Source organism: Aulonocara stuartgranti, assembly GCF_965226115.1.
Source record: "Aulonocara stuartgranti genome assembly, chromosome: 23".
Taxonomy (NCBI): Eukaryota; Metazoa; Chordata; class Actinopteri; order Cichliformes; family Cichlidae; genus Aulonocara; species Aulonocara stuartgranti.
In genome coordinates this window covers 21,104,887-21,132,708 of record NC_138958.1, presented here as the reverse complement: position 1 = coordinate 21,132,708, position 27,822 = coordinate 21,104,887, and the positions used below count along the sequence as shown (strand labels likewise).

The 27,822-nt window shown below is 41.3% G+C and overlaps 1 protein-coding gene across 8 annotated transcripts in view; it reads left to right on the top strand.

Moving 5' to 3' along the window:
• The window catches only part of agap1 (ArfGAP with GTPase domain, ankyrin repeat and PH domain 1), a 188,034-nt gene that overhangs the window by 126,512 nt on the left and 33,700 nt on the right, over nucleotides 1-27,822 (top strand). For 3 of the 8 annotated variants that reach the window (XM_082524688.1, XM_082524686.1, XM_082524682.1), the window contains 5 exons: nucleotides 5,498-5,602; nucleotides 11,397-11,565; nucleotides 13,502-13,666; nucleotides 16,597-16,758; nucleotides 24,889-24,966. In XM_082524688.1, coding sequence (XP_082380814.1) covers nucleotides 5,498-5,602; nucleotides 11,397-11,565; nucleotides 13,502-13,666; nucleotides 16,597-16,758; nucleotides 24,889-24,966 — 679 coding nt within the window. Of the gene's footprint in view, nucleotides 1-5,497; nucleotides 5,603-11,396; nucleotides 11,566-13,501; nucleotides 13,667-16,596; nucleotides 16,759-17,337; nucleotides 17,542-24,888; nucleotides 24,967-27,822 lie in introns of those variants that run through there. The other 5 variants (XM_082524689.1, XM_082524684.1, XM_082524683.1 and 2 more) reach the window with 4 other exon arrangements.

The following is a 27,822-nucleotide window of genomic DNA, read 5'->3' as shown; positions in this document are numbered from 1 at the left end:
ACAGACATTACATGGGGATACAGGGAAGTGAGCAAAAGGAAAAATACATTTATATAAAAAAGAATTTTTATGAATCGATATCACGTTATCCAAGCCAGAATCACTTTTAATCGATGAATCGATTATTAAAACCCACCCCTACCACCGACGGATCAGAATCAGTGAGATGTCGCCTTTCTCACCCGATGGCACGGACACGGTCGGGGCTGAAAGCCGACAGCTCGCTGATTTTGTGTTTACGCCCTTTTTGCGCTGATTCTGAAGCTGTAGGTTTTATCTCACTCCAAACAATATTGACCGAACCAGCAGCAAAAGAAGATCCAAACTACGCTTCACAAACACATCGTCATGGACTCCCTCTGACTTTTGCTGTTTTGCTTCCACCACAATAAAATCACACTTCTCTCTCTCTCTCTCTCTCTCTCTCTCTCTCTCTCTCTCTCTCTCTCTCTCTCTCTCAGTGTACTTCAAGAACAGTTTCCTGTCTAAAAATCTTTTTTCTGCATTATTCACTTGCTTGTCACGCACAAGTCTACCGTTGTTTACAGTGATGTCGGCTGCTGTTTTTTTTCCTTTTACTTACTTCCGAACAGAGAGCCTCATATCTGCTGTTCAAAAGGCTACTGAGCAAATTAAAACTTTAAATTATGCAAAATTGCAAAACGCTTGGCCGTGTCTCTAATCCAACCTCTGTGACTTTGCTCTGCTTCACTTCAGCAGCATAATGTTCATATGTTGATCCATGGTTTTCTTTCGTTTTTGATCTACTGCAGAATATTTTTAGAAATCCCAGGCCAGGAAAATCACCTTCATGTTTTTCTGTGTTTTATCCTCAGTTACTTTGACACAAAGGCATCTGCTGTGATGCTTACACCCTTGATAAAGTCTCGCAAGTGTCAGCTTTCTTTTTGTAGATATAAAAACATGGAAATGTACTGATGCATGATCTGAATTATAATATTCTGACTGTCTGAGGCAAAATTCCCCCAATTCTAATCGAATCGGAATCGAATCGATGCTAGAAATCAGTGACGATACCCAGCCCTAGTGGAAAATATCCGTAAAATTAATTATACAGAACAGCTAGAGGATTATTTCAGGTAGTAGTGATCTAACTTTAAGCCAGAAAGGATAAAAACAGACTGAAGGGCAGAAAACAATTTTGACCCTTTAAAAGCTAAAACTGGGGCTTTGTAGGGAATTTCTGTCTGTTTAAATGGACAGAAATTCAAAAGCGGGATTAGATCCTTCTGTTCCTACTCTTTTACACTTTAAAATTAAATATTGCTCTGCAATATATGTATTTTGTATCATGTATCTTTTTTTTTTAATCACATTTGCTTTCACAGTCTGTACAGATGTAATTGCCATATTAAACCATATTTTTCAGGGGTATTTTGAACGATCATATCCGCTGTGGAAGTTATTATTGCTTTCCTTTTTTGTTAGCAGGGATACTCATAAAGCTATGGACAAAAAACCTTTTAACAAAGGTTTACTTGGCCCCACAGGCGTGATAAATTTTAGGAGTTGATCTGGATCTAGCATTTTTGGAGAGATTCTAGATAGAGTTTTCACCTTTATCATGTTATCTTTAGCAACAACATATCAGGTCTCAGATGGTTAAAGAGGCGTTGGCCCAAAGGGTCTCTGTCGAATCCTTGATCCAGGTGAAGGGCATGACTTTTCAAGCCAGTGAAATAAGAAACAGCTGAGCAGTTTATGTGCTTAATAAATTGTTTTCCTTCCATTTAATGTACAGAAAACTTTTTATTTCAGAGTGAAAAATTCAACTGAATCAAATATAAAGACCATTAAAGAAAACCTTATTTAAGCTTCCAGACATTCACATTTTGGACTCAAACGCTCAGAAAATCTCCAACAAGTGTAGACAAAATAGATCCAGCGCATAGTATCCTTTATTTTTTAAATCAGAGCTCTAATAAAGAACTGAAGGAAAGGACACTGACCTTTGCAACAAGCTTGATGTTCTGAAGAAACAATAACTAAACAGCTGAGCTTTTTGAGCATACAGCTACTTATAAAAACTAACATCTGTATGAAAATAGCTGCATGCACCAACTCCAAATTCCACCAACTGCCTTCTTAAGGCTTAAAGTGTCTAATAATTCAGAGGTTTAGTCAGTGCTATCTTTTTTTCTTGGTTGGTTACTGTCACAGGTTCTTTATTCCTCTTTTCTTTCCTTCAGCATCTTAATATATTTTCTTAACAATCTTAAAGTATTCTTTGCTTCAAATGATTATCGCCAGTGTTTACTTGTCAAGGTGAGTTTACATGAGTGACTCTAATTTCAATCACCCGTCCCTTGACAATAAAAATCCCTCTTGAGTGTTGAGACTGTAGATTTATCTGTTAAATGATCCGTCTGATGGATTATAATTGAAAAGCCCGCACCACAGTTATCTGACCTGAAGTCTTATTGGATGATGGTCGTCATGTAAACACACGTCCTCTCTGGCTGGCTGGCTCTGCCGGGAAACATGTTGGCGCTCGCTCACTAACAGGCAGTAATGGATGATCAGCTGGCCTGACAGCTGCACGGCTGCCGGCAGCTTTCACTTCAGAGCAGCAGGAAGCTCGTCAAGTCGTGTTTAGCGCACCGTGGGGAAGCCCTGTTGTTACACACACACATACACACTGCTCTGTTTCACTTCCTCGTGACATGAGCTGAAATTAGTGGAATCACTGCTGTCGAGTGTCTGTGGGGAGTTCACTGTCTGTAATACCAGCAGGACATTTGAACATCTATTCTGATATGACCTAAATTATATATCACTGTATTTTTGGGGGGTTTTATGGTGATATAATTATACAATTTAAAGGAATGTTCCACTCAAGACATGCTTCTATCTGTCTCTATTATGTGTTTTTGGGCTCTAAATATGATTTTAAATGAAACATAATCCTGACAAATGTAGGTTAATTCTCATTGTTAGCAGTAACAGCTTTGAAGTATCACTTGATGTCTGAGCTGAAGACAGACTGTTAATAAGACATCGACATAGCTTAGCTTAATGTCCATTGTCATTTTGGTATCTTGTAGCCAAAAAGATGCAAAAGTAGAATGTCAAGATGTCATAAACATATTTATTTCTGCTGTAAAGTTGGTCATCTTAGAGTCTGAAGCTGACTCACTCAAATGGACGTTAGAGGAACTGTAGCTAATTTGGCTTGCTGTGTTGTTGTCACACAAAAAGGCTTGTGTTGTTAATGGCACTAACAGAAGGTTAGAAGGTTAGCTCAAGGTTTGGTGCAGGAAACTGTAGAATCTACCTACCCCTTTGCAGGTTTCCTGAAGTTGGCCGATCAAATTAAACTTATCACTTATCAACTTGTTCACTTCTGGCCCCAAAATCCAATAAGGCTGTGGACAAAACACCAGCCTTGAGAATTTAGATTGGATCTTCTGAAAACAATGGGTTATATCCTTTTTTTAAACAGTCTCTAAATGTAAAACGGTGTCCTACCCAACCTTACTCTGTGTTTCACTGTCTGTAATAGAGGTGTATTATTTTATTAATACAAAACTAAAGGCCTTTCTGGGGTATTTCTAGTTTATTCAATCTTTTATTTTCTACTTTGCCTCTGGTGTCATCCTTACAAGACAAATTTCAGTCTCATATATTACTCTTGAAAATGTATTTTAGACCTTCCAGGGTAAAAATTGGTCTCCTTTCTTTCATAGCTCGCCATCTTGTCCTTTCCTCCCCTGCTTCTGTCACTCTGAGACGTTTCTTCATGGCATTATGTCACCGCCAATTACACTGAATGCACCATCACTGGCGGCGAGGGTCACCCCGGGCCTACCGCGCTATCCCACCACTACTGACCGCCTTAATGAAAGCTGAGCGGCCGGGGCGCCGGCGAGCAGGCTTCTGTCCATCAGCCTGGCCTGTCCGTCTCACTCCCCACTTCCTCATCTTCCTCTAACTCCCCCTCTTCCTCCCTTCACGGCTGGACTCTATTAATACCCTCTGTCGGAGTGTTAATGTTGTAGAGGTCCAGTGAAGTGACACGCGTGGCAGCGCGGCTGTAATTGCTAATCAGCGGACAGTTTTATCCCCCCTCCTCCCTCCTCCCCCTCTTCCCTCTGCCTCCTCTTTTTTTTCTGCTTCTTTCTCCTATTTTGATCCCGCTCTCTCGCCTTCTCTTTGACCTTCCTGCTCTCTCTCTCTCCTAATGAAGTGTGGGCGGTGAGCGGGCGATCGCTTGGCCTAAACGGTCAGTCAGCCGCAGCTGATGTGCGTAGGAGAGAAAGCGAACAAAAAGATAGTCAGACAATTAAATGAGCGCTGATTTCCTTCCATCTATTCACATCCAGCTCCTCTCATCTCTGATCTTTTAAATGTTGTTTCTCTCGTTTCGCTCATTAGCTTCACTCAGCCGATTCTGGACGTCATTTAGCTCCAGCGCGCACAAAGATCGAGGAATCGAGAGGCTTTAAAATGCACAATTAGGACTCAAAAGTGGACAATAATTTCCATATATTTTTTGTCCACTTTTGAACGGAGTTGTGTTTTTTTTACTCTCTTTTTGGTTCTGTATGTGAAATCACAGAGACATTTGAGGCTAAAGTGTGCTTATAGTTTTGTTTGTTTGATATTGCCAAAGACTGGATCACAGTCGGATCTTAAGCATACACACAAATCCCCCCCAGCACGAAAAAGCTAGGTTTTCCTAAATGAGTCCCTAAATATTTCCATTCATTTCCAGCAAGACTTCACTGTCAGTAACTTTCTATTGGGATGTCTTCCTGCTCACTTTGAAATCAAAGATTCTTTTTTCATTAACTGAAGAAAACTACCATGTAAAGAGTCAAATCTCCTGTGATCAAACCAGTAATTTCTGTATCATCACCAAATTTAACATTGAAACCATCAAATAAGTTGGTAATCTGTTCATTTCTCAAAATGGTTGTACTGTTCACCTTCAGCTGTTCCAACCTTTCCATTAACACATTCATTACCTTCAATAATATCTCTACAAAGCTATTATAAATTTTTAATGTCAAAAAATGAAGAAAAGAAGCGACGTCGTCAAAGTATTTTATTAACAGATTTAGTCAGGTTACAAAAATGACACCAGAGCTCACTGCATGACCATTTTGGCCTCACTTTGGGTGACAACAGCGAGCATACACTGCCTGTTTGGATTGTGGCATCTGCCCTGTATGTACTCCCACTTGACCATAATGGTGCGCCACAGCTGTTCTACTTTTGCTCTGTCGGTGTGCTTGGGCGCTTGATGGCCACTTTAACCAGAGCTGGTCGAGCTCACCGACGCTGCAGAGCTGCCGTTCAAGACAGCGACGATGGAGTACATCTACATACCGAGGAACTTATCGGAGAGGCTGCGGATTATCATAGTGGAGTTCAGAAATTTCTTTTGCAGATGATGATGCTGTTTATGTTCAAAGTGCACAGCTGCATTGAAAGGCGTGTGCTGACAGTGTGTTTATCTGTGTGTTTTCTGCAGGGCATGCTGCTGAAGAGGAGCGGTAAATCCCTCAACAAGGAGTGGAAGAAGAAGTACGTGACGCTGTGTGACAACGGTCTGCTCACCTATCACCCGAGCCTACACGTAAGACACATACACAATTGCACAAACACATACAGCCACTGTGAATGCTTATTAGACTGCAGCGCTCTGCCAGCCTGCACTGACCTCCATCTATCTGCTGCTCTTCATCTCTCCCCTGCGAGTGTGTGTGTGTGTGTGTGTGTGTGTGTGTGTGTGTGTGTGTGTGTGTGTGTGTGTGTGTGTGTGTGTTGATGGCTTGTGTATTAATTAGGACTCGTCATCTGTTTGCCCACGTCGGCGCTGATGATGTGAATATCATCTGTAATGTCTCTGCTAATTGCCCCAGCTCTCTGCCCTGTTGGCACAATATCCTGCCCCCGACGCTGCTTTATTATCTCACTCACACACACACACACACACACACACACACACACTTTTTTGTGTCTTTCACTCTGTCTGCTGCTCGTTTTCTCTCTGTCCTCTTGCTCAGTCTGAAGTCAGATTAGATGTATTGCCTCTGATAGGTTTTTGCCACATTTTTGTTGTGTAATTAACGTTTTTTTGTCTTTTTTTTTTTGTTTTCAAAGAATTTTGGCCACGAGTGCATATCAATTTGTTTTATTTTGACTTCTTTTTCTTTTATGTTAAAATGTAGACATACAGTTGTTTTGTGCAAAAAGATGCTTTACAAAATCACAAATTTGATCATAAAAATGAACACAAAAAGCATTTCAGTGTGTAATAGTGTTAATACGGTTACTTTGTTTTCTTTCTTACTTGTTGTGAAAATGTATTCATAATTTTCTTTAATTACATCGTATTTTCCATGTGGGCATTCTTCAGTTCAAGATTGCGTTTTAAAGTGGTTTAATTAATCTGTTCATCAGTCGAAAACTGGAAGAATTTTCTGAAACTGTTTTAAATAACAAAGAAAGGAAGCCAATTTCACATATTTAGAAGCTAAAAATCGCAAATTCTAAACTAAACATAAATTAAATTTATTGATTATTTTTTAAAAATACTGTTTACAGTGGTCCCTCGTTTATTGCGGGAGTTACGTTCTAAAAATAGCCCGCGCAAGGTGAAATCCGCGAAGTAGCCAAGTTTATTTTACAATTATTATACATGTGTTAAGGCTACAAAACTCCTCACTACACACTTTATACACTTTTCTCAGTCAGGCACGAATATTTTCACACTTTTCTCTCTTATTTAAACACTCAAAGTTCAAACCTTCGTAGAATAATAAGTTCAGTATTATAGAATGAAACCACCCACGGTTGCTTTTGATGGTGCAAAACGTTTTGTCAACATGATTGTGTTTGTTGGGGGAAAACTTACAAACATACAGTACAGCACTTCAGAGTCACACTACTAGTGATCGAAGAAATTTGACCAGCTGGACGCATTCTGTACTGTACAGGAGACACGGCATGAGATTGATTGACAATGGTCTACAGCCAATCAGGACACAATGTGCTGTAAAAAAAAAAAAAAAGGAAAAAAATGCAAAATTGCACAAAAAAAATCCACGAAACAGCGATGCTGCGAAAGGTGAACCGCGTTATAGCGAGGGACCACTGTATCTCTTATGAAGCGGCGATATTTTTGCTTTGAATCAATAAAGGAATACATGTATGAACTGCACTGGAGGTGACAGGATAAGGTTGGGGTGGATGGAGCGGTTGGAAAACAGTTGATTGACCACTTGATAGTGCTGGGGTCACTACAAGAGATGGGAGTGAAAAATACTGTGGAAAAAATGAGTAAAGGACTCTATAGACATCTGATTTAGAAACATTGTAATTTAGGAGTATGCTCGCTTTCTTTTCATTCTTGTTGGTCTCTGCTCAGTAATTATGTGTTTTGGATGGTTTTTTGGACTTATTTGAACTGGTTTTAGCCTTCATTTCACTGATTCAGGGTTGCTTGGACATCATGTTTGATCTCTTCAGGATTCAGATTGTTTTGTTTGACAACGGATGGCTTGTTTTGTGCAAAGCTGATCAGAAAAGCATGAAAGGTCCCCTCCATGTTGCCTGGATTTTCTTGTTTTAACCCACCGACAGACAAAAAAGCATCTTAGAACCTGAAAATATTTGTTTTAGGTTGAAAAATGACCTAAATGAACAATGATTAGCGCATTTTAGAAGTTGCAGATTATTGTTATGCTGTTCTTGACTAATTGACTATTGGTTTTATCTGCAGAAACATTAAATCACAAATGATTTGCTCAGACATATCCACACTTCACCAAACTGCACACGTCCATCAGCCATTAGAGCAGCTGATGCAGTAAATTAGTGTTAAAACTCATCACTTAACACATCAACACACACAAACCCCCTCCAGCACCAAAAGCCAGGTTTTCCTGAATGCTTTGCATCTGCAGCTCCGGCGTCAATTAACGTGTTTGCGGAGGCTAATCGAATGAAACTCAATCAGCACCACTAATTGCCCGACTATGTGCAAAGAAATCACATTAATGCCGCTAATTAAGTGGATGGCAATAGATGCCACCTAATTGCCAAGAAAAGTCTAAAGAGGAGAAGATCAGGCCAACAAAAGGCGAGAGTAATTAATCGCCTCTTGTCACGATGTGACTCTGAGCAGTGAGAGTTGTTAAGAGCACTTAAGAGCAGAGATTTTTTAGAAACTCTTGTGCAAGAAAGAATGATTAGAAGTCAGTTTTTCTTTTCTTTTTTTGTGTTCATAAGCCTGAAACTAAGGCAAAGAGCTAACCAACGCTGAGTGAACACAAGATAGAAACCAAGATGGTCTTAAAACATTCATTTTTAAACATCCCAAATCCAAATGTTCAAAACGAAATCCAGCAGTAAAAGTAATAATTGATTAGAATTAGAATAGAAAGTTCTAACTTCAGTGAATCTTAAATGCAAGTTCAGTTTTTAGTCTTTAGATAATAACTTGAAGACACTACAGTTTTCTGTCCATTGAGATAATTTTGCATTAAAAGCAATGTACATTTACAGTTTGCATATCAACAGATGTAATTTATAACACAAACCATAAAAACCTGTTATGTAATGTGTTTAAGTTCGTTTAGGCTTTAGGTTTGAACATGGATTATAGATCTCTTCAGGTTTTTTGACACTGGTTTCTGACCTGGTTTTGGGCTTGTTCAGGTAGGTCCTAGGCTTAGTTTTAAACTTATTTAAGGTGGTTTTGTTTTTGACTTTGTACTTGGTATTGCACCGATTTTTATACATGGGTTTCAACGTGGACGTGTTTAGGCTAGCCTTTGCACTTCTTTCTGACCTGGTTTTGGACATGTTTAGATTTTGTTTGGGACCTAGTTTTAGACCTGTTCAGCCTACTTTTTAGACTTGGTTTGTGACCTGATTTTGGACATGTTTAGTCTGGGTTTTGGGCTTGGTTTGTGACTTTGTTTTGGACATGTTTAGTCTGGGTTGTGCATTTGGTTCTGACCTGGTTTTGGACCTGTTCGGGCTAGTTATGGAGCAACTTTGTACTTGTCTTTGTAACTGTTATTAAATTAGGTTTTGTACCTGTCATCTCTGCACCTTCATCACTTTCTCCACATTTTCAGTATGATCGCAGAGCTTCTTCTTCTTCTCCTTTATCTGCTGTCGTCTGTTTACCCATCGATCGTGTTGTGAAGTAGTTCGCTCTTTATGGATTCATGTTTCCTTTGGCGTCAGCAGTATCCAGCTCTCAGTTCATGTTGCATTTTTCACACTGATGCTGCCGTTAATGCTTCCATTTATACTGACTGCACGCAAACACACACACACTCTTAAATACACTTTCTTTCTTCCGCGTTCATAAGCTGACAACATGTTCTCGTCCTCTCTCACACACACACACACTCGTCACCACCTGCTGTCGGTTTGTTTGGTCGATACACACATCCGTCCTGGACGCCGCTGCGTGGTGTGGACGATCGGGCCGATGATGAAAGCTCTCAGATGCAAATGGAGACTCAATTACCTCGGTCAATCTGTCGGAGGGGTGTGTATGTGAGTGTGTGCGCATTTGTGTGGGTGTGGAGGGTTTACCCAGCGGGCCCCTGGCTCGAGGGCTCTCCAGTGGCTTGTTAAGACACCGTCGAGAGCACTTGGCTTTGAATTGGCCTTTTGTCAGCCGAGCTGCCAGAGGGAGGCGGGAAACACTGAAAGAGTGTGCGTGTGTTATAAATGTGTGCATTATTATCCAAGTCTGTGCAATAACAGCAAACCGAGGACACTTTCTGAAATAATGCCACGAACAGTTTGCATTTAACAGTAATTACTTCAACTGTATAGAGCAGCGCAGCTCTAATGAAAGCTGTAGTGTGTCAGAGATGAACACAACATTGACAAAAATGGGGAAAAAAAAGAAACTTTATTAGTTGGTGTCAAGCTTTGGTTGAGTTTAGGTGAGGAATCCAAGTGGAAAGTGAAAGAGGGTTTGGTATTTTCCAGAATACACTGGAACAGGTTATCGTCTTATGGCTTATTACAATTTTTCGACATTCATAAATAGTGAAAAGGAGGCGATGCAGGAAGTTGTGGCTCAGTTTTTCTTTTTTTCAGGTAAATCAAAATAACTTCATGTTGCTTAGATCAGGTATCTGCTCTGAGGTTGGATTTCAGTCGTTACGTTGGACTGATTTTGGGTTATGTTTTTGGACACTATTTAGACAAACTCCCACTTGGTTTTGTACTTGGCTTTGGGTACGTCTTTGGAGTGTTTTTAGGTTCGGTGTTTCCCTTTGGTTTTATCTTAGTTTTAAATAGTTTGTTTTGGCTTTTATTGCTTTGCTTTTGTCTGGTTTTGACCTTGATTGGTTTGGACATATTTTAAACTGGTTTTATAAAGTTTGCTTTGAACCATTTTTGTGGCTGTTTTGACCTACATTTAGACTCATTTATTAGCTTGGATTGGGAATCGCTTTGGGTTGATCTAGACTTGTTTTGTCCTGTTTTATAGTTGGGGCTTGGTTTTATACACATTTTTAAATTTGTAGAGGTTCACTGGCTGGATGTTCTCGACTCATTGTCCTGCTATGGAACATCTGGATCCATTAGATAGTTCTTTGTAATGGTTAAGAATGTGAAATAATTATTTTTTCTTCAGATAGAAAAAAATATATACTTGTAATAGCCTTCTTCTCCAAACCAACACTTATTTCCCTTCTCTATGTCTTAAAAATATATATATCAGACTCTCTTTTTAATCCACAAGCTTTGTTTCTCATCACCACCTTGATCCTGAAGAGGAGGCCGACCTCCCAAGGTGCCGTGCTTCTCTTGGGTCACCACTGATTCTCTGCCACCGTCAGAGAGGTGGGGGTGGATTTAACAAGCACCTCTCGTTCGTCATTAAACACCACTTCTTGTCTGATCCATCCGGTCTGGACCGGAGGGGGGCTCCTCGCTAGGGGGGCTGCCGAGGACCCTGACAGTGGTCGCTCTTGTTTCAGGCACATTGGCGAACGGGCAGAGCCAATCAGAGTCCGAGTGTTGGGCCACTTCAGTGCCGCTTTAAGGGATTAGTGTTGCTTTGTTTTCATTGTATGTTTGACGGATTTGGGAGGTTTATTATCCCAAATAATCCCACTCGTGTTGATGAGATCGCTTACACGCACACTTCATTTTACTTGCTTTGTGTTTTGTGCTCTAAGTGTTGTCCCATGTGTTTGTTTGCTGTCAGTGGGCCTGCTTGGTCAATGATTGCATGTAATTACATTTTTAAAATGCTTTCTCTGGTTTAAACGGTTGTAAAATGTCTGAATACTCGTACGAATAAAAATGGGTTTGAGATTCATGTAGGTTTAAAGATTACGGGACTTCAACACAATAAAGTTTGAATGCTGCCTTCTGTTTGTCAGGACTACATGCAGAACGTCCACGGGAAGGAAATCGACCTGCTCAGGACCACGGTGAAGGTCCCGGGGAAGAGGCCACCGCGCGCCGTATCCACCTGCGCCGCCATGCCGAGCCCCAAAACCAACGGCCTGACGAAGGACATGAGCAGCCTGCAGCTCGGACAGACTTCAGGTGAGGCCTGCAAACTGACACCTGAGAGCGTCTGTATCAGTCCTTCAAACCTTTCAGCCATAGGTATAAGGGAGATCTTTGTCACACCCCTCCTCCTCTGTGATTGGACGGCAATGATTTACCTGAAATTCAACTTTTTTTTTTTTACTGCTGAACACCCGTTTACAATAATCAGAATTCATCATCTAGAAGTGCATGCTCTAACGTATCTAATTTTTCAAAACAAAAGCCATAATTACTTATAAGGAATTTACCAGGATGCATTTAAATCTAAATAAAAGTTTTCTATTTAGTTTATTGCAACTTACGTTTTCAAAAATATTCACTCCTGCTATCAAACATCCAATCAGGAAGTCCATTTGTTATAGTTTAAAGTAACGAGTCTTTACGTCAATTTTCATGTGGATATCCAGGTTTAATGGTTAATTTGTGAAATTATTATTAATCACTGTAATTAAGTAAGATACCTGTTTAAACTCCATGTTCATGCTTTTAGATGTCTCATTTTATTTTAAACATCCAAATCTTCTATTTCTTGTAAAATGATACCATAACAACAATAGGTTTTCACATTTCTCCTACTGTTATTGGGAGAATGATTAAAACTGAGATTTCTATTGAGACAAACTAACATAAAGAAAAAGAAATTTGCATTTATTTTCTAAAAGTGTCTTTGAAAGGCTTAAATGTAACTGTCAGCATTCACACGTAGAAACCAACAACGTGTTTGGAGGTAAAAGCGTTGTGTTAAATAACGGAAAAACTGAATCAGCGTTATTGAAATGATGTAATAAAAATGAGCTGAAATATGAAAACATAAAGGAGTGAACATGAAGTCTCGCCTCCACTCAGCAGCGATTAGCCCGTCATCAACACACTTGTTTCCTAATTGTGCTTCTAATCGCCACTCTCGCTCTGACATCATAAACACGAGCGTTGTTTTGTTCGTTCTGAGTCAATAAAGATTGATTGAAAGGAGGAGGGGAAAAATCTGCAGTTCAGCCTCGAAGCAAACGTGTCTTATCACCTGAAGGAAGACGTCGTAAAACAAAAGGTAGAGCGTAATCCTGCGTGTTACACACACACACACACACACATAAAAGCAGCGCTTATGAGGCTTAAATCTCTCTCTCACACACAAACACACACACACATGCGCGCGTGCAAGAGGCCCGAGCTAATAGCATGAATATTCAGTGAGCTGTACTCCATGTACTAATTATTGTCATGAATATTAATGCCATCAGAGTCCTGGCTCCATTCAGCCAGCACCAAGAAATGAGCTGTAATGAGAGAATGAGGAGGAGGAGGGTGGGGGTGACTCACCCTGCTGCTGGACCACACAGCCTCTCACCGACTCGAGGGTTTGATTTAAGCAGCCGGCTCGTGAGAGGCTGCCTTTTATGGCTCCCTCGTGTTTCTGTGTGAAGTAAATGAGAGTGTGCGTGCACGCCAAGGAAGGAAGAGCAGGTCTGCAGATGATCTGTGCCACGCTCGGGACGTTTGAAGCTTAAATAGCAGCACGGGCTTTAAATGTGATTCTCTGGTCATAAGAAACATGCTCAAGTGTCAGTTTTCTTCAGTCAGCTGGTTAAAATGATCAGAATGCCGAGCTAACTGTACATGGAGCCCGTAGTTACTGCTCCCAGCCTGTAGAGGGGAGCGTGACAAATTCAATCCAAAAACTCACCTTCCTCCAGTGATGGAGTCCACAAACCAAAGGACAGCTATGTCCATCTTTGTATATTCAGTGTATGGTGCTATCGTCAGGCTTCCTGTCATTGTCCAATCAGAGGAAAGAGAGCTGTTAGGAAGGAGGTTTCTTAAAGAGAAGCTAACGCAGCTTTTCTCACAGAAGTTATGAGTGATAAGTGAACACTGCAGGTATCTGAATCTTCCTTATATGCCGCATTGACGTCTCCACTTTGTGTTTCAGGCTCGGTGACTAGCAGCTCGTCGGTGTCGCAGATGGCGAGCGGCGTCAGCTTGGTGTCCTTCAACAGCCGCGGCACGGAGGGGATGCACCAGCGCTCGTACTCCGTCTCCAGCGCCGATCAGTGGACCGAGGCCACCGTCATCGCCAACTCTGGAGTCAGCACAGGTCAGTGACCGGCACGCTCACGCAGAGTCATGTGATCCTGAGTTAAACCGCAGGTCACACGAGAAGCTACACAGATGGGACTGAAGGCCCCAGCGTGGAGCTACGCGAGGGGGACTATCATTTGTCTCCCATTGATCCAGCTGCCAGACCTCTAATACTGCCTTAACTGTTTGTCAAGCTAATGGACTGTCTGTGTGTGTATGTTGGTGTGTGTGTCTGTGTGTGTGTATAGGTGTGTAGGACTTAAAGCGCAAGTATTAACCAAACACACACACAGAGCAGGAAGCTGAGACTGACAGCTGTCAGGCTGTGTATGAGCCTGATGTTAAGCTTGAGTGGCAGCTCCTTCTTTGGGGCCTCCAGCCTTCCTCAAATAACGTTTAAAGCTGTGAAACGCTCTCAATGGGCTCCCAGGGGCAACACAAACACACAGTTTCTATAGGTGTAAGGGCACTCCTTTAAGGTCCCTGTGGATCCTTAAAAGGTACTTTATGCAAGAGTAAGATATTAATTAACCTTAAAAATGGTGATGAAGTCATGAATTCTTTTGTCAGAGATCTGAGAAATGTTACAGATCTTACAGCAATATCTGAAATCTAAAAAAATAATTGGGACAAACGAGTAGTCAAGACTTACATGTGTTAACTCATCACTCAGTTCTCAAGCAGTGTCGAGGCCAAAATGATAGGAAATAATTATAGAGAAGAAAAAAATGAGAAAAACAAAGATATTACATATTAAATAAGCTAATGAAAAGATAAGTAGTAATATAACATCTTAAAAATACAGAAAGGAAATTAAAAACAGAAGTAAATAAACTGAGCATGTTAAATAAATAGGAGGAAATACTGCAGATTCAATCATTTCCGAAATACTCCTGTTTATATTTTATTAGGTGGGGTCTGCCCTCCATAGATCAACTGTCAGAGTTAATAATAACTACAAAACTGCTTAAAACATTTGTATTAAACAGTGCAAAGATGCAAAAATAAATAAAATTCTGCAATAAATAAATACTAAAATTAAGATTAAACTCATGAAAAAAATTCAGTTTCTGCTTCTTCTTTGAGGTTTATTAGGCTCACAGGTGCTTTGCCGCCACCTTCTGGAGCATAAAACAAAGAAAAGTTTGTAGTCTTTGGACCAGCTGCTTCTTCTTCTGTGGTGGTTTGTGTGGTCTGAGCAGCTGGTGTTTAAACTGTTGATGAGAGAAAATACACCACAGAAAAACAATCAGAGTTTGGACTGAGAGAGAGTGCAGCAGGATGAGGTGGTTGTGGGGGTGGGGGCAGCGGTGGTGGGGTTTGACGTGGATGGAGCGCGGCTTGCAGATGGGAGGGCCGTTAATCCACGGCGGTTAATTGCGCGCTCGGGGATGGCATCTTGTCAGCAGAGATAAGTTGTCACATTTTCCACTTGAGCTGAGACTAAACGATTGTAAAATAAGTTATGGCCGTCCTTGGGGCTGTCTGCCGTTCGGGGATGCGCCGGCCAGCAAGCGCTCGACAAGATACGTTTGTGTGTGTGTGTGTGTGTGTGGTGTGCACACGTGTTTCCATCTGCACACACAGATACACACCGCGCCCGTGTCAGTGTGGCCGCCGCGCCGTGATATTGATGGAAGCTGAATGTTATTTTATTCCGCCGCTAGTCACAGCTGTCAGCAGCCGGCGTGAAGAGTGGAGGGCAGAGAGAGAGAGACTCCACTCACTGTGCTGATAGCCTCGCTCGCCCACAGGTCTGAGCCTGCATGTCGACCGGAACGGGATTCAGTATAGTTTACTTTAATCCATTTGGACCCCGTCAGTGGTGATTCCGGATATTATATATACATATTTATACATTTACTGTTCTGCTTATAAAATAGAGCAGTCGAGGTGTGAGGTTTTGCGCTCAGATTTACTCAGCTTCTGTTCTGTGCCAAAGAGTTTTGCCACCATGCATATTAAGGTCATTAGTGAAGTATCAAAGGTAACTGTGCAGCAGGATCAAGAGCTGAAGCCAGAGTCAGAATGAAGAGCAGGGAGTCCTGTATCTGATGGCCTGGACTTCACACAATCCTGATCGCAATATCAGCAGTGTGAAATTACAGGAAGAGACAAAAGACTCCAGTTTAATCCCACTGATGAAGCAATTCCTCCATAACCTGTAAGTCAACTACAAAGCCAGGTCCAGAGTCCAAAATTAGGCTCACAACTAACCCAGAAGTTATTAAAAATAGCAACCGCAAAAGCTTTTTTAGGGTACTCAAAAACGAAATCAGAAAACTTGTAAGTTCTTCCAAACCAGTACCAAACCAAATTTAAAATCATACCCAAACCTAAGTTAACCCAATGGAAAATTTATTTTGAAAGCAGTTTTAAACCAGTTTAAAAGAAAGTCCCAATAATCCCATTATGAAGTGTAAGAAATAAGTCTGGTGTAACATGAAGGAACCAAGACCCTGAGACTAATTTAGAGAACTGTGACAAGCCCTCGAAGATGTTAAAGGTTTAAAAAAACCAAAAAACGCTGAGGTCAAACCAAAATGAAACTAGTCAAAAACTTAATCCAGAACCAGCTTAAAACCTGTCCAAAGTTCTCAGCAGATAAAACAAGAAAGGCCACTTGTGTATTAAACTTACAACTATCTCAAATTATCTCTGAATGTTTTTCTCCACAACCATAAACTTCCCCTTTTAAGACACTGCAGAAAAAGATGGGTGCCTCGACCTATCCTCCACCCACCAAAAAGCTCTTTGGTCTTTAGAAAGCAAAACCCCCCAAGTAGTTCTGTTTAGTTATATTTGGCATCAGTCTACAGCAACAGTTATTTTACTGATGGGTAAAGATCCTGCAGTATTATAGTGAGAGAAGCCCATTGATCACTTGTGAGCAGTATGGCAACAGTGTAGAGTTCTATTTGTGATTTTATTTGGTTAAATTTGCAGACACAGGCCTGGGAGACTCCGTCTGCTCCAGTCCCAGCATCTCCAGCACCACCAGTCCAAAGATGGAGCCGCCGCCATCGCCGCACGCCAACCGCAAGAAGCACCGGCGGAAGAAGAGCACCAGTAACTTCAAAGCCGACGGCCTCTCTGGTACTGCGGAAGGTAACGCCATCTCCCCTCCCCCTCGCCTCGCACTTTCCCCGCCTAGTTCTTTAAAAAAATACAAATGAAAACATCATCTTTAAAACTGACCCGACCTTTATTTTCTAGTTTTCAAATCTTAAATCCCACTATCTTTGTAAAGTTTGTGTATTGATGCTACACTCAACAAAAATATAAACGCAACACCTTTGTTACTGCTCCCATTCCCCATGGGATGGACGTAGAGACCTAAAATTCATTCCAGATACACAATATAACCATCCCTCCCAAACAGGGGTCACAAATCAGTCCAAATGTGTGGTAGTGGGCACATCTGCTATATTGAGATAATCCATCCCACCTCACAGGTGTGCCACATCAGGATGCTGATCTGACATCATGAGTAGTGCACAGGTGTACCTCAGACTGCCCACAACAAAAGGCCACCCTGGAATGTGCAGTTTTGTCTCACAGCAAAATGCCACAGATGCCACAAGCAATGAGGGAGCGTGCAACTGGCATGCTGACAGCAGGAATGTCAACCAGATCTGTCGCCCGTGCATTGAATGTTCATTTCTCAACCATAAGCCGTCTCCACAGGCGTTTCAGAGAATATGGCAGCACATCCAACCGGCCTCACAACCGCAGACCTCGTGTAACCACACCAGCCCAGGACCTCCACATCCAGCAGGTTCACCTCCAAGATCGTCTGAGACCAGCCACCCAGACAGCTGCTGGAACAATTGGTTTGCACAACCAAACAATTTCTGCACAAACTGTCAGAAACCGTCTCAGGGACGCTCAACTGCATGCCCGTCGTCCTCATCGGGGTCTTGACCTGACTCCAGCTCGTCGCCGTAACAGACTTGTGTGGGCAAATGCTCACATTCGATGGCGTCTGGCACGTTGGAGAGGTGTGCGCTTCACGGATGAATCATGGTTCACATTGTTCAGGGCAGATGGCAGCTGAGAATGTCCCAGTTCTTGCATGGCCAGCATACTCACCGGACATGTCACCCATTGAGCATGTTCGGGATGTGCTTGACCGGCGTATACGACAGCGTGTACCAGTTCCCACGAATATCCAACAACCTCGCACAGCCATTGAAGTGGAGTGGACCAACATTCCACAGGCCACAATTGACAATCTGATAGACTCCATGCGACGATGTGTTGCACTGCATGAGGCAAATGGTGGTCACACCAGATACTGACCGGTTCTGGGTCCCCAGACCCCCAATAGCGCAAAAAACTGCACATTCCAGGGTGGCCTTTTGTTGTGGGCAGTCTGAGGTACACCTGTGCACTACTCATGATGTCAGATCAGCATCCTGATGTGGCACACCTGTGAGGTGGGATGGATTATCTCAATATAGCAGATGTGCCCACTACCACACATTTGGACTGATTTGTGACCACTGTTTGGGAGGGATGGTTATATTGTGTATCTGGAATGAATTTTAGGTCTCTACGTCCATCCCATGGGGAATGGGAGCAGTAACAAAGGTGTTGCGTTTATATTTTTGTTGAGTGTATAAGAAAACCCTGAACCTTTGTTCATAGTGACATTAGTAGATTATTTGGGACCTAGGCTGGGAAACGCAGTCATGTGATTGTCTGAGATTTTCGACCTCCTCAATGAGGAAAGGATCTCTCCATCCTGTCATTCTCTCAGCCCTTCATCTCTTCACCCTGTTTGGTCTTCCTCTTCTCTGTAAAGTCTGTGGATCAATGAGTGTGTACATGCACAGCAGTAACTCCATATTAGTGAATCCAACAACAGCTGAAAAACCTGCTTTCATATTAATACTGCAGACATTAAACATGAAAAGCATTGTCTTTGGTAATAATTCAGCTGCAGATAACCTGATGAAGCTAAAGTTGATCAGAACAAATCTTAAAGACAGTTACAAAAAGCCAATTAGAGACCTGGTTACTAACTAATGGCAAATTTTGTATATGCTTCTATATATGCTTATATGACAGGTTGGCATCATTTAAGTGCATGGAGACATCCGCCATTTGGCGATCATTGTTGGACAGTTAGAGGAGCAATTCCTTATGAATGTTTGGACTTGGGTTAGATTCGATGTTGAAATTTGTTATTATGTTTAAAGATTTTTGATTTATTGTGGGGGGGGGGGGGGTTGTTTTTTCTTTTGTTTATAATAGTCTGTAGAACAACTGAATTAGCTTGAGTCCCATTCAGGGACCGTTCAGCAGTTGTAGCCACATGTGTTGCTATACACCTGTCAGTCAAAGTGGCATTGCACCTTTCAAACTTTAAGCCTTAATACAATTAAAACCGGTAAATTATTTTAAAAATTCACCATCCAGTTATTGTGAAGGAGGAATGTAGCCATAGAACCCCAAACAATTTTTGTAGCAGGCTGTAAACATGCTTAATTCTGCTGTGAACATGTGGACATCTTATAATGTGAGACTGATTCACTTTTGGAGGCGGCCTCAAGTGGACATTAGAGGAACTGCAGGTTTTTGTACTTTACTTTTAAGCCTTGGAGTTTGATTCTACTCTGAAACGAGCCCACTTTTCTCACAGACTTTCTTTGTATACGTCAGTATCTGAAACTTGGGCCATGCTTAATATATATATTATATACTGTAGTATTATGTTCATGACAAGAAGAACAATAATACGTCTTCTTTATTGATCAAGGAAACTGAATGCAAGAAAACTCTAAAGTAAGCCTTTTACATTGTGGTTTAATGGGTTGTTGCTGATCGTTTCTGCTGAGAGACTGGATCCAATATTAATTTGTTTAGCAGCGTCATATCAAGTGTTTCACACTAAACACAGCAGAAGAAAATTCTTAGTATTAATAAAGTGGCTGGCGTAAAGGAAAAAAAAGAATAAAATATGGATTCATTCATGAATAAAAACCACAAATTAAACTTAAATATATACATTAGAAAGATCTGCTAAACATCAACCTGTGTGTTTCTTTCTGTTCTGTTTCTGCACCACACATCTATGACCTCCGCCCGCTGCTGTATCCTGATTGGCTGATTCCATCCTAAATTCCTCCTCAGTTTATCACCATTATTGATGTTTTTGTGATAATTATCGAGATCTTTTATCACACACACACACACACACACACACACACACACACACAGTAGCTCGTTGAACAGATGTGGCGCAGCAGCAGATGTGTAATGTTCGTCCCTCCATCAGTGAGGTATCAAGCAGCTGACAGGACAAGTGGCTGTCTGAGTGACAGATTGACGCTGCATCTGCCTTCATCTCTGCTCATTTCCATCCCTTTATTTTCCTTTATTTCCTCACATCCACCCTCAATGCTTCCTTTTTCGTTTTCAGTCTCCCCTCCTGGTTCTTGTCCTCATTTCCATCTTCTCCTCTAATCTTGTTCCTCGTTGTTTTGTCTCATCTGTTTCATTCCTCCTTCACTCTGTTTTCCTTATGCTTTACTCCTCCTCCTCCTTTTTTCCCCCTCTGCAAGCGTTTTATTATCACTTCCTCTGACCGCCACTCGTTATCAGACGCTTCCCGGCTCCCTCATCTCGCCCCCACATTAGTCAGCCAGAGAGGCTTAAGTGAAATATTATAAATAATCCAGTGTATTGAAATCTTTTATCAGCTGTGTCACTTTCATTATTCAATAAGCGATTAGTAACAGTCTTCCCAATTTAGCCATTAAGCACTGAGCGTGCTCAGCCGGCCGCTGGCTCACCGCCTGTCACGCCGGGCGGGCGGGTGAAGTATCTTCATGTCAGAGCGAGGCCTGGCGTAATTCATGAGGGGGAACCGCCCTCTGCGGCCGAGCTCCCCCAGGTAGGACCACACCAACACACACACTCGGAGATTCTCACCCTTAGTTTGCTGCACCAGTGGAAGTTCCTGGTGGTGATGGTGATACTTCTACCCACCAGTATCTTTTGTTTCAGATGGGGCTTTTTGTGACCTCTGGCCAGACTAATGTGCGTGACTTTTTAATGACTCACTGACCTGCAGCTCCACCGTATTCACCTGGATTTGGACTTCATGGCTCATGAGGATGTTTTACTACCGTTCTGATGCATTTCAGTTTTCTGTTTTGACCAGGTCTTGGTTTTATTGGTGTATTGACTGGGACTTGTCAGATTCATGAAGATGTTTTTTAAAGGTATTCTTGCGTGTCATCTTTGGTGTACTTCTGGTTCATCCATTGATTCTGACTTCTGTCACGCTTACATTTGGACTAAACCCATGGGATAGGATGGGATAAACCCATGAATGGGTTTTGATTTTCACTTATCTTGATTTTTAAGGGCATTTTTTTAGTGTGTAGCATTTGATCTAGTTTAGTTTAATTAATGCATTCATAGTTTATTGGGTTAGGATTTATGATAGTTGTTTCAGTTTTCTGTTTTAACTTGGTCTTGGTTTTGTTGGTTTTATAGGTGTACTGACAAGGACTTACCAAGTTCACGTCGGTGTTTCTACTCTGATATTTTGGATTTTTGGATCAAACTACGACTTCTTTTGTGCCGTTCTTGCTCATTAGCAGTACTTTGTTTTGTTTTGTTCTTCACAATGCTTTTTTGATTCAGACTTGGTTTTGGCTTATTGTCTTTGGTAGAGTTCTTGTTCATCTATTGATTTTTTTATTTAATTTTTTTGGATATGTGGGGGGTTTTTTTTGGTTTCGTTCTAGTTTGATTAGTTCAATTTAATGTGTTTCACTGGGGTTAATTGCGAATTACTTCTTTTAGCCTTCAGCTTTAAACATTCTTAGTTTTGTTAGTTCTATCCTTGGTTTGTCAAGTTTATACGCATTTTTTGACTTATTTTGGTTTTAACTTTTATTCTGAAAATTTTAGCTCAAATGTAGCTCTTCATTTTTACTTGTGGTGGTCTTTGAGTTAGTTCTCTACATTATACATGCTTCCCTTAGGCATAGCACACATTTTCACTGCTATGCAGATGACACCCAACTTCTAGCCATGAAGTCAGATAACACACAGCAATTTGTTAAAATGCAAGAATGTCTTACATACATAAAGCTCCTCACACACAAGGTCTTGAATAATCAGGGCTCATCTTATCTTAATGACTTCATAGTACTGTGTGACCCCAATAGAGTGCTTCACTCTCACATTGCAGGCCTACTTGTTGTTCCTAGAGTATTTAAAAGTGTGGGGGGAATGGGAAAAGAATGGGAGGCAGAGCCTTCAGTTTTCAGGCCCCTCTTCTTTGGAACCAGCTTCCAGTTTGGATTCAGGAGACGCACACTATCTCTACTTTTAAATTAGGCTTAAAACTTTCCTTTTTGCTAAAGCATATAGTTAGGGTTTGATCAGGTGACCCTGAATCCTCCCTTAATTATGCTGTAATAGGTCTAGGCTTCTGGGGGATTCCTATGATGTGTGAAGTATTTCTTCTTCAGTCACCTTTTTCACTCAATATGTGTTTATACACCTCTCAGCATTTAATTATTAGTTATTATTAATCTCTGGCTCTCTTCCACACCATGTCTTTGACCAATCTTCTTCTCCTCACCCCCAACTGGTCATGGCAGTTGGCCATCCTCATAATGAGAGCATGAGTGGATCTGCAGCCTCGACACCGGGCTGCCATTTGAGCTTTGAAAGTTGACCTCAGTCTCTTTCGTTCAGCTTCAAAAGTTTGAAGCTGAATCTGTGGCCACATTCCTGAAGTTTAAGTTGAGAAACGGTGGCTTTGATTCCTCACACGGAAAGCTGCTCACAGCTGATGTTTAAGTTGTGTGCGCGCCTCTCAGATCACATTCGTGTGTGACGGTGTCTCAGCTGAAGAGCTTCACCTCATTGTTGTCAGGTGGTCGGTGCACCTGCAGCACGCCGCTCTCTGACTGCTTCATCAAGGCCTTGAATTCCTTTAAAGTCGCAGCTTAATCAGGAAGGTGGGCTCCGCCCTCCGTCACAGGTCAAATAGGGTCAGAGAGGGTCAAACAGAAGGGAAACAAAGAGGGCCTCTGTGGAGGAAAGACCAGGTGGTCCTGCAGTTACCTGTCAGTCACTTTGTTTTAGTCTCTCTCCCTCTGACACAAGTTTATATAGTTTACACAAACATGTTCTTGTGTTGTAAAGCACTTTGTGATTTTTTTTTTTTATCTGTGAAAAGCGCTATATAAATAAATTTTACTTTACTTACTTATGTTTAAGCTTTTTCAGACAGGTTGGTGAGAAACATTTACAAGATTTTTTAAATGAGACGCACAAAATACAAAGACTATCGTCAGTGCTGGATAGACCTGCTGATGTTTTAACGTTTTCTCCAGTATACAACATGAAGAGTAACAAACTGTTCAAATAAACTTCAAAGCGTTCAAAGATCAAATTAAACATCGACATAGCCTGTACACTCACTACAGCTATAGCCTGTACATACTTATACTATATTCATAACATACCTTCATACCGTGTACATTATAACATCAGAAAGTGAGAAAATGAGGAAAAAGAAAGCAACAAGCTTTCACAAACTTCCACTAATGTACGATTTTTGATATCAGCGAGCTCCAGAGAAACTCTTGCTCCTGGTTCCTCCTTAGATCCCTGATCCCTGAGGAGATGATCCAGCAGGCTACACAACATGGTTTAAACCATGAGTCGACTTAGAGGCAAATAATATCTGAGTTAGACTGAGAGGAAAAACACTTCACGTCCCCCTGCTTTGAAAAAAAGCTCATACTGGAGTAACAGGCTGGATATTCATGTAGGTGGAGTGTAGTGACAGTTTTAACTGAGTCCCATCACTTTGTGGTGTCTTATATCATGAAGCTGCTTCTGCCTCTTGATTCATTTTTTAGCTTTTGTTTTTTATCTCAGATCCATGACTCTGGTCTCTGCTTCAGCCTCTCTGCTCGCGCTCTCGGGGCTCCAACCTGTGACCTTTTTAACACCACCCTGATTCATTCCATCCGTCACTCGCCTCGCCTCCTGTGGCAGATCGAGGAAAACAAAGCGGACTAACATTAAAGTGTCAGCCGCGGCTGTATTTCATCCTCTGCAAATGTTGCTTTGGTGGCAAATGCTCGCAGTAGCCCCAGGGGGGAGTGAATATTACAGAGTTTGCAGAGGTCAAAGGTCACAGAGCTCAAACCTGTGGAAGAATCAGAGCTACAAAGGAGCTACAGAAGTTCAGCGTTTTTATCGTCCCATCATTTGTTGGCACTTAGGTTTGATTTAATGCTTAAAAAAATCACATTATCACAGTTTCGACCATATTTTTTGAAGAATGTTGCCTTTATATTCTGCTAAAGGTGATTAATTAAAATAATTAATCATATCTATGAAATAAGAGATTATACTGAAAACTGTCTAATGCAATTTCAAAGTTTAAGTTGACTTTTGTTTTATTCTATCCAACCAGCAGCTCACAATTCTAAAAAGGAAATAAAAGTTCAAACCTTACACATCACACACTGATATTTCGCTCTAAATTGCCCGCAAATAAGTTTTCTTACTTTCTTGGTTATCTTTTAATGTGAAAATCTCGAGGAAGTGTTGAGTTGTAGCTCAACAGCAGGTTTTTTTGAGGCTCTTGTTGTTTGACTTTCAGTGGGTTTAAAGTGTCATGAATATTTTTAGTTTGGTTATTTTTTTATCAGATAAATGTGAGCAGAAACTTTTTGATTGACATCTTTAGATTTTTTCCAAGTTCTATTTTTTTATTTGTAGTGGATTAAAGATGTACTTTGTTGATCTTTCACGGACTTCCATCCCTTCATTGTGCTTATTGGCTCCTCCCACTTCAGCACCGAGCCACACCCCCTCCATAGCATCCTCTGCACTGCTGGTTTTGACACCTGTCTCTCTCTTTCTCTCCCTCTTCCCCTTTACTGTCTATGTCTTATATTTGTTGTCTCATTCCTAAAATCTGGCCTCACCTCTCCTTTGGTCCTGCATGTTTCATTCCTCATTCATTCCTCTTCTCTTGTCCCTTGTCTCCTTTGTTCCTGTTCGGATCGCCTGTTATCTCTTCTTCATTCCTCTATCATACCCGCTTGACCTGCTTTTGTTACTCCTTCATTCCTTCTTCAATCTTCCTTTGGGTCCCCATTCGATCTTCCTTCATACCCACATTATTCCTGTTTCCTTCCTCGCTGCCGTCTTTTCTCTCTCTCTTCCTGCCATCGGGGGATGCAGCCAAACGTAAAGCTTGGAAACTAAATCGCGTCTCTAGCCTTCGCAGCATTTACACCAACAGTCTGCAGAACTCAGAAGGTAAAAAAAAAAAAAACTGCTGTGGTGGGACGGACAGACCCCCAACTGACCTCCACCCTGACCCTCCCACCACTGCAGGGTTGGAGTCCCCTGTGCTGGAGATTTGTGCTTTTGATTCCAGGAATGAATGAGTTGGTGATTTGCAGAAAAAGATGATGAAACTGGGTTTGAGTCACTTACATGTTTAAGCAAGAAGCACTGAGACACTTTTATAACATGAAGGCTAATTCTTTAATGAATCATCAACTTCGATCAAAGAGGGAAAATTAGTTATTAGTGATATTTATAGTATTAGTAGTATAATATATAGTAATATTAAATTATACACCTTTTTTTCTTTTTTTTACCAAAATTGAGGTCAGTACAGAGTTTAACACTCATCATGGACCATAACTTGAAAGTGAGCTGCTAGCTGAGCTGTAAACTGAACATGGATTGGTTACTTCTGAAAAAAAAGAAAAACTGAAAAAACCCTGATATAGTTTTAAAAGAAACTAAATATGTTGCTGTAAATTTTATGGATTTATGACTCACATAGTCAGTTTTAAGGTATTTTTGCAGTCAGTATGGGATGTTTGCCCGACTTGGACTCATAGTTAACCTTCCCGTCCACTTTATATCCATGTACAACATGTTGGAATTGCCATTTTAAATCTTTTTCACCACCTCATATGTCTTAATCAATGTGAGAGTAATGCAGTATTGTCCATGGGGAAAAAAAATATTTCTCTAACTTTATAAACCACACAGGGATATTTTCATCCTGCAGTTTGGATGTGTTTCACCTCTAAAGAGTTCTTAGAGTCTTTTTGCTGCAAATCATCCAGTCAGTTCTTTCTCGGTGTGTCCATCTGTGTTTGGTCCAGTGGAGAAAGCATCTGTCTTTCCCTTCCCCTGTATTTCTTTGCCCCACCTGCCTCACCTGTGAGGACACAGCCAACCAAACACCCCCACCCTGGAAGCATGGGCTGTACAGGTGATGATACACCACAATGTGATGTGCGTTTTGTGCGATAGTGTTCCAGAGCATCTTCTGGTGTGATTTCCTCCTTCATGAAGTATGTGCTGTGGTTCGGTTCCTCTCCGTCTTCTGCTCAAGAGCAAAAAAAATAAAAACACAGAGCCACATATTTCTTTCTCTGAGCGACTTCTGAACAATCGGCTGCAATATTTTCCAGGTTATTAATGTTGTAAAAGGCTGCGAATAATATGGGGAGTAATGACCTGTGTCGCAAAGCAATACTGTGTGCGGTGACATTTAAGGCTTTTAATTTGTGTTTCCCGAGGCCCCCTTTTGTCTCCCTCACGCCTCCCCTCTCATTGCACCTCCCGTCCTCCACTCTCAAACACACATACACCTCCCGCTGAGCCTCAACACCTCACACCCCGGATGGATGATAGGCTTGTATGCATGTCCTGCCCCCCACCCCCACCAACCCACCCTCTGCCAATCCCCACCTCCTCCCCCTCTTCCTGCCACCATTCCTCCCTGCATCTTGTAAATGCTGTATATTTGGTTTGTTCTTTTCTGCCGTTAAAGGTTGCCAGTGTCAGAGTTCACAAATTGCCTCGGCACCACCTCTCTCTGCGCGAATGTCACCCACAGTAGCCGAGAGCGGTGGCAGTAATTACCCGCACAGTGCGGCGTGGTCGGCGTCCGAGTTTGTGTGTGTTTGTGCTCTCGTGCATACATTTAGACACATGCAGCAGCGAATGGAGAAAGAAAAACACAGGCCGAACAAGGCAAGAAAAGAAATCAGGGGAGTTTTTTGAAGATTTCCTCAGAGGATTTAAAATCTCTTTTTATAGCTTAAAGTCACATTTTGTTTCATTTCCAATCTGAATGAGCAAATTAAACTGTCAAGACAAAGACGATTTTCTAGAAAGTTCTTCAAAAAATAAGCTTGATTGTTTTCGCCTTCAAAGTTTGGGGTTTAAAGTAACTTTGACAGCTAAATGGTCCTTAAATTAGTTAGAAAAATGAGAAATTACCCAATCCAATGTGCTTGGAAGATCCAGTATGATCTTGGAGGTTTATTTTAATCACGTACAGCAGTGTTACCCATGAACGTGCGATGAAAGAGCTTTAGTTATTTTTAGTGAAATGAACTACTACTGTAAAAAGTCTGAAATAAAGTTGAGGAAAGTAAATTCTTAAAAATTGTTTCCACATGCAGCAGTTACTCATCAACACGATCATCACGTATGTGAATCTGGCATTTTCTTACTTTTAGCTCCGTATTTGGTCTCCTCCACTTCCTGAGGAAAATATCTGGCCTTTTATCTGCAACATGCTGCATGTTCTGCGACAGCTTTGGACATATTTTGTTCCTGATTTGTTTTTAGACACTTAGCATTATTTTTGTGAAGATTTATCAACTTTACTTGTCTCTTTTTACACTTTCTAGTCATACAGTGGTCTCTCGTTTATCGCGGGAGTTACGTTCTAAAAAATAACCCACGATAAGTGAAATCTGCAAAGTAGCCAACTTTATTTTTTATAATTATTATAGATGTATAAGGCTGTAAAACCCCTCACTACACACTTTATACACTTTTCTCAGTCAGGCATGAACATTTTCACACTTTTCTCTGTTGTCTAAACACTCTCAAAGTTTAAAACTTGTAGAAAAATAAGTCCAGTATTATAGAATGAAACCAAAGGCACCTGCAGGTGATGGCGTTTCGTCGAAATTCTTGTGTTTGTTGGGGAGAAAACTTACAAACGCACAGTACAGCACTTCAGAGTCACACTGCTAGCGATCGAGATTGATGTAAATTTGACAAGCTGAACGCATTCTGTACTGTACAGGAGGCACGACACAAGATTGATTGACGTTGGTCTACAGCCTATCA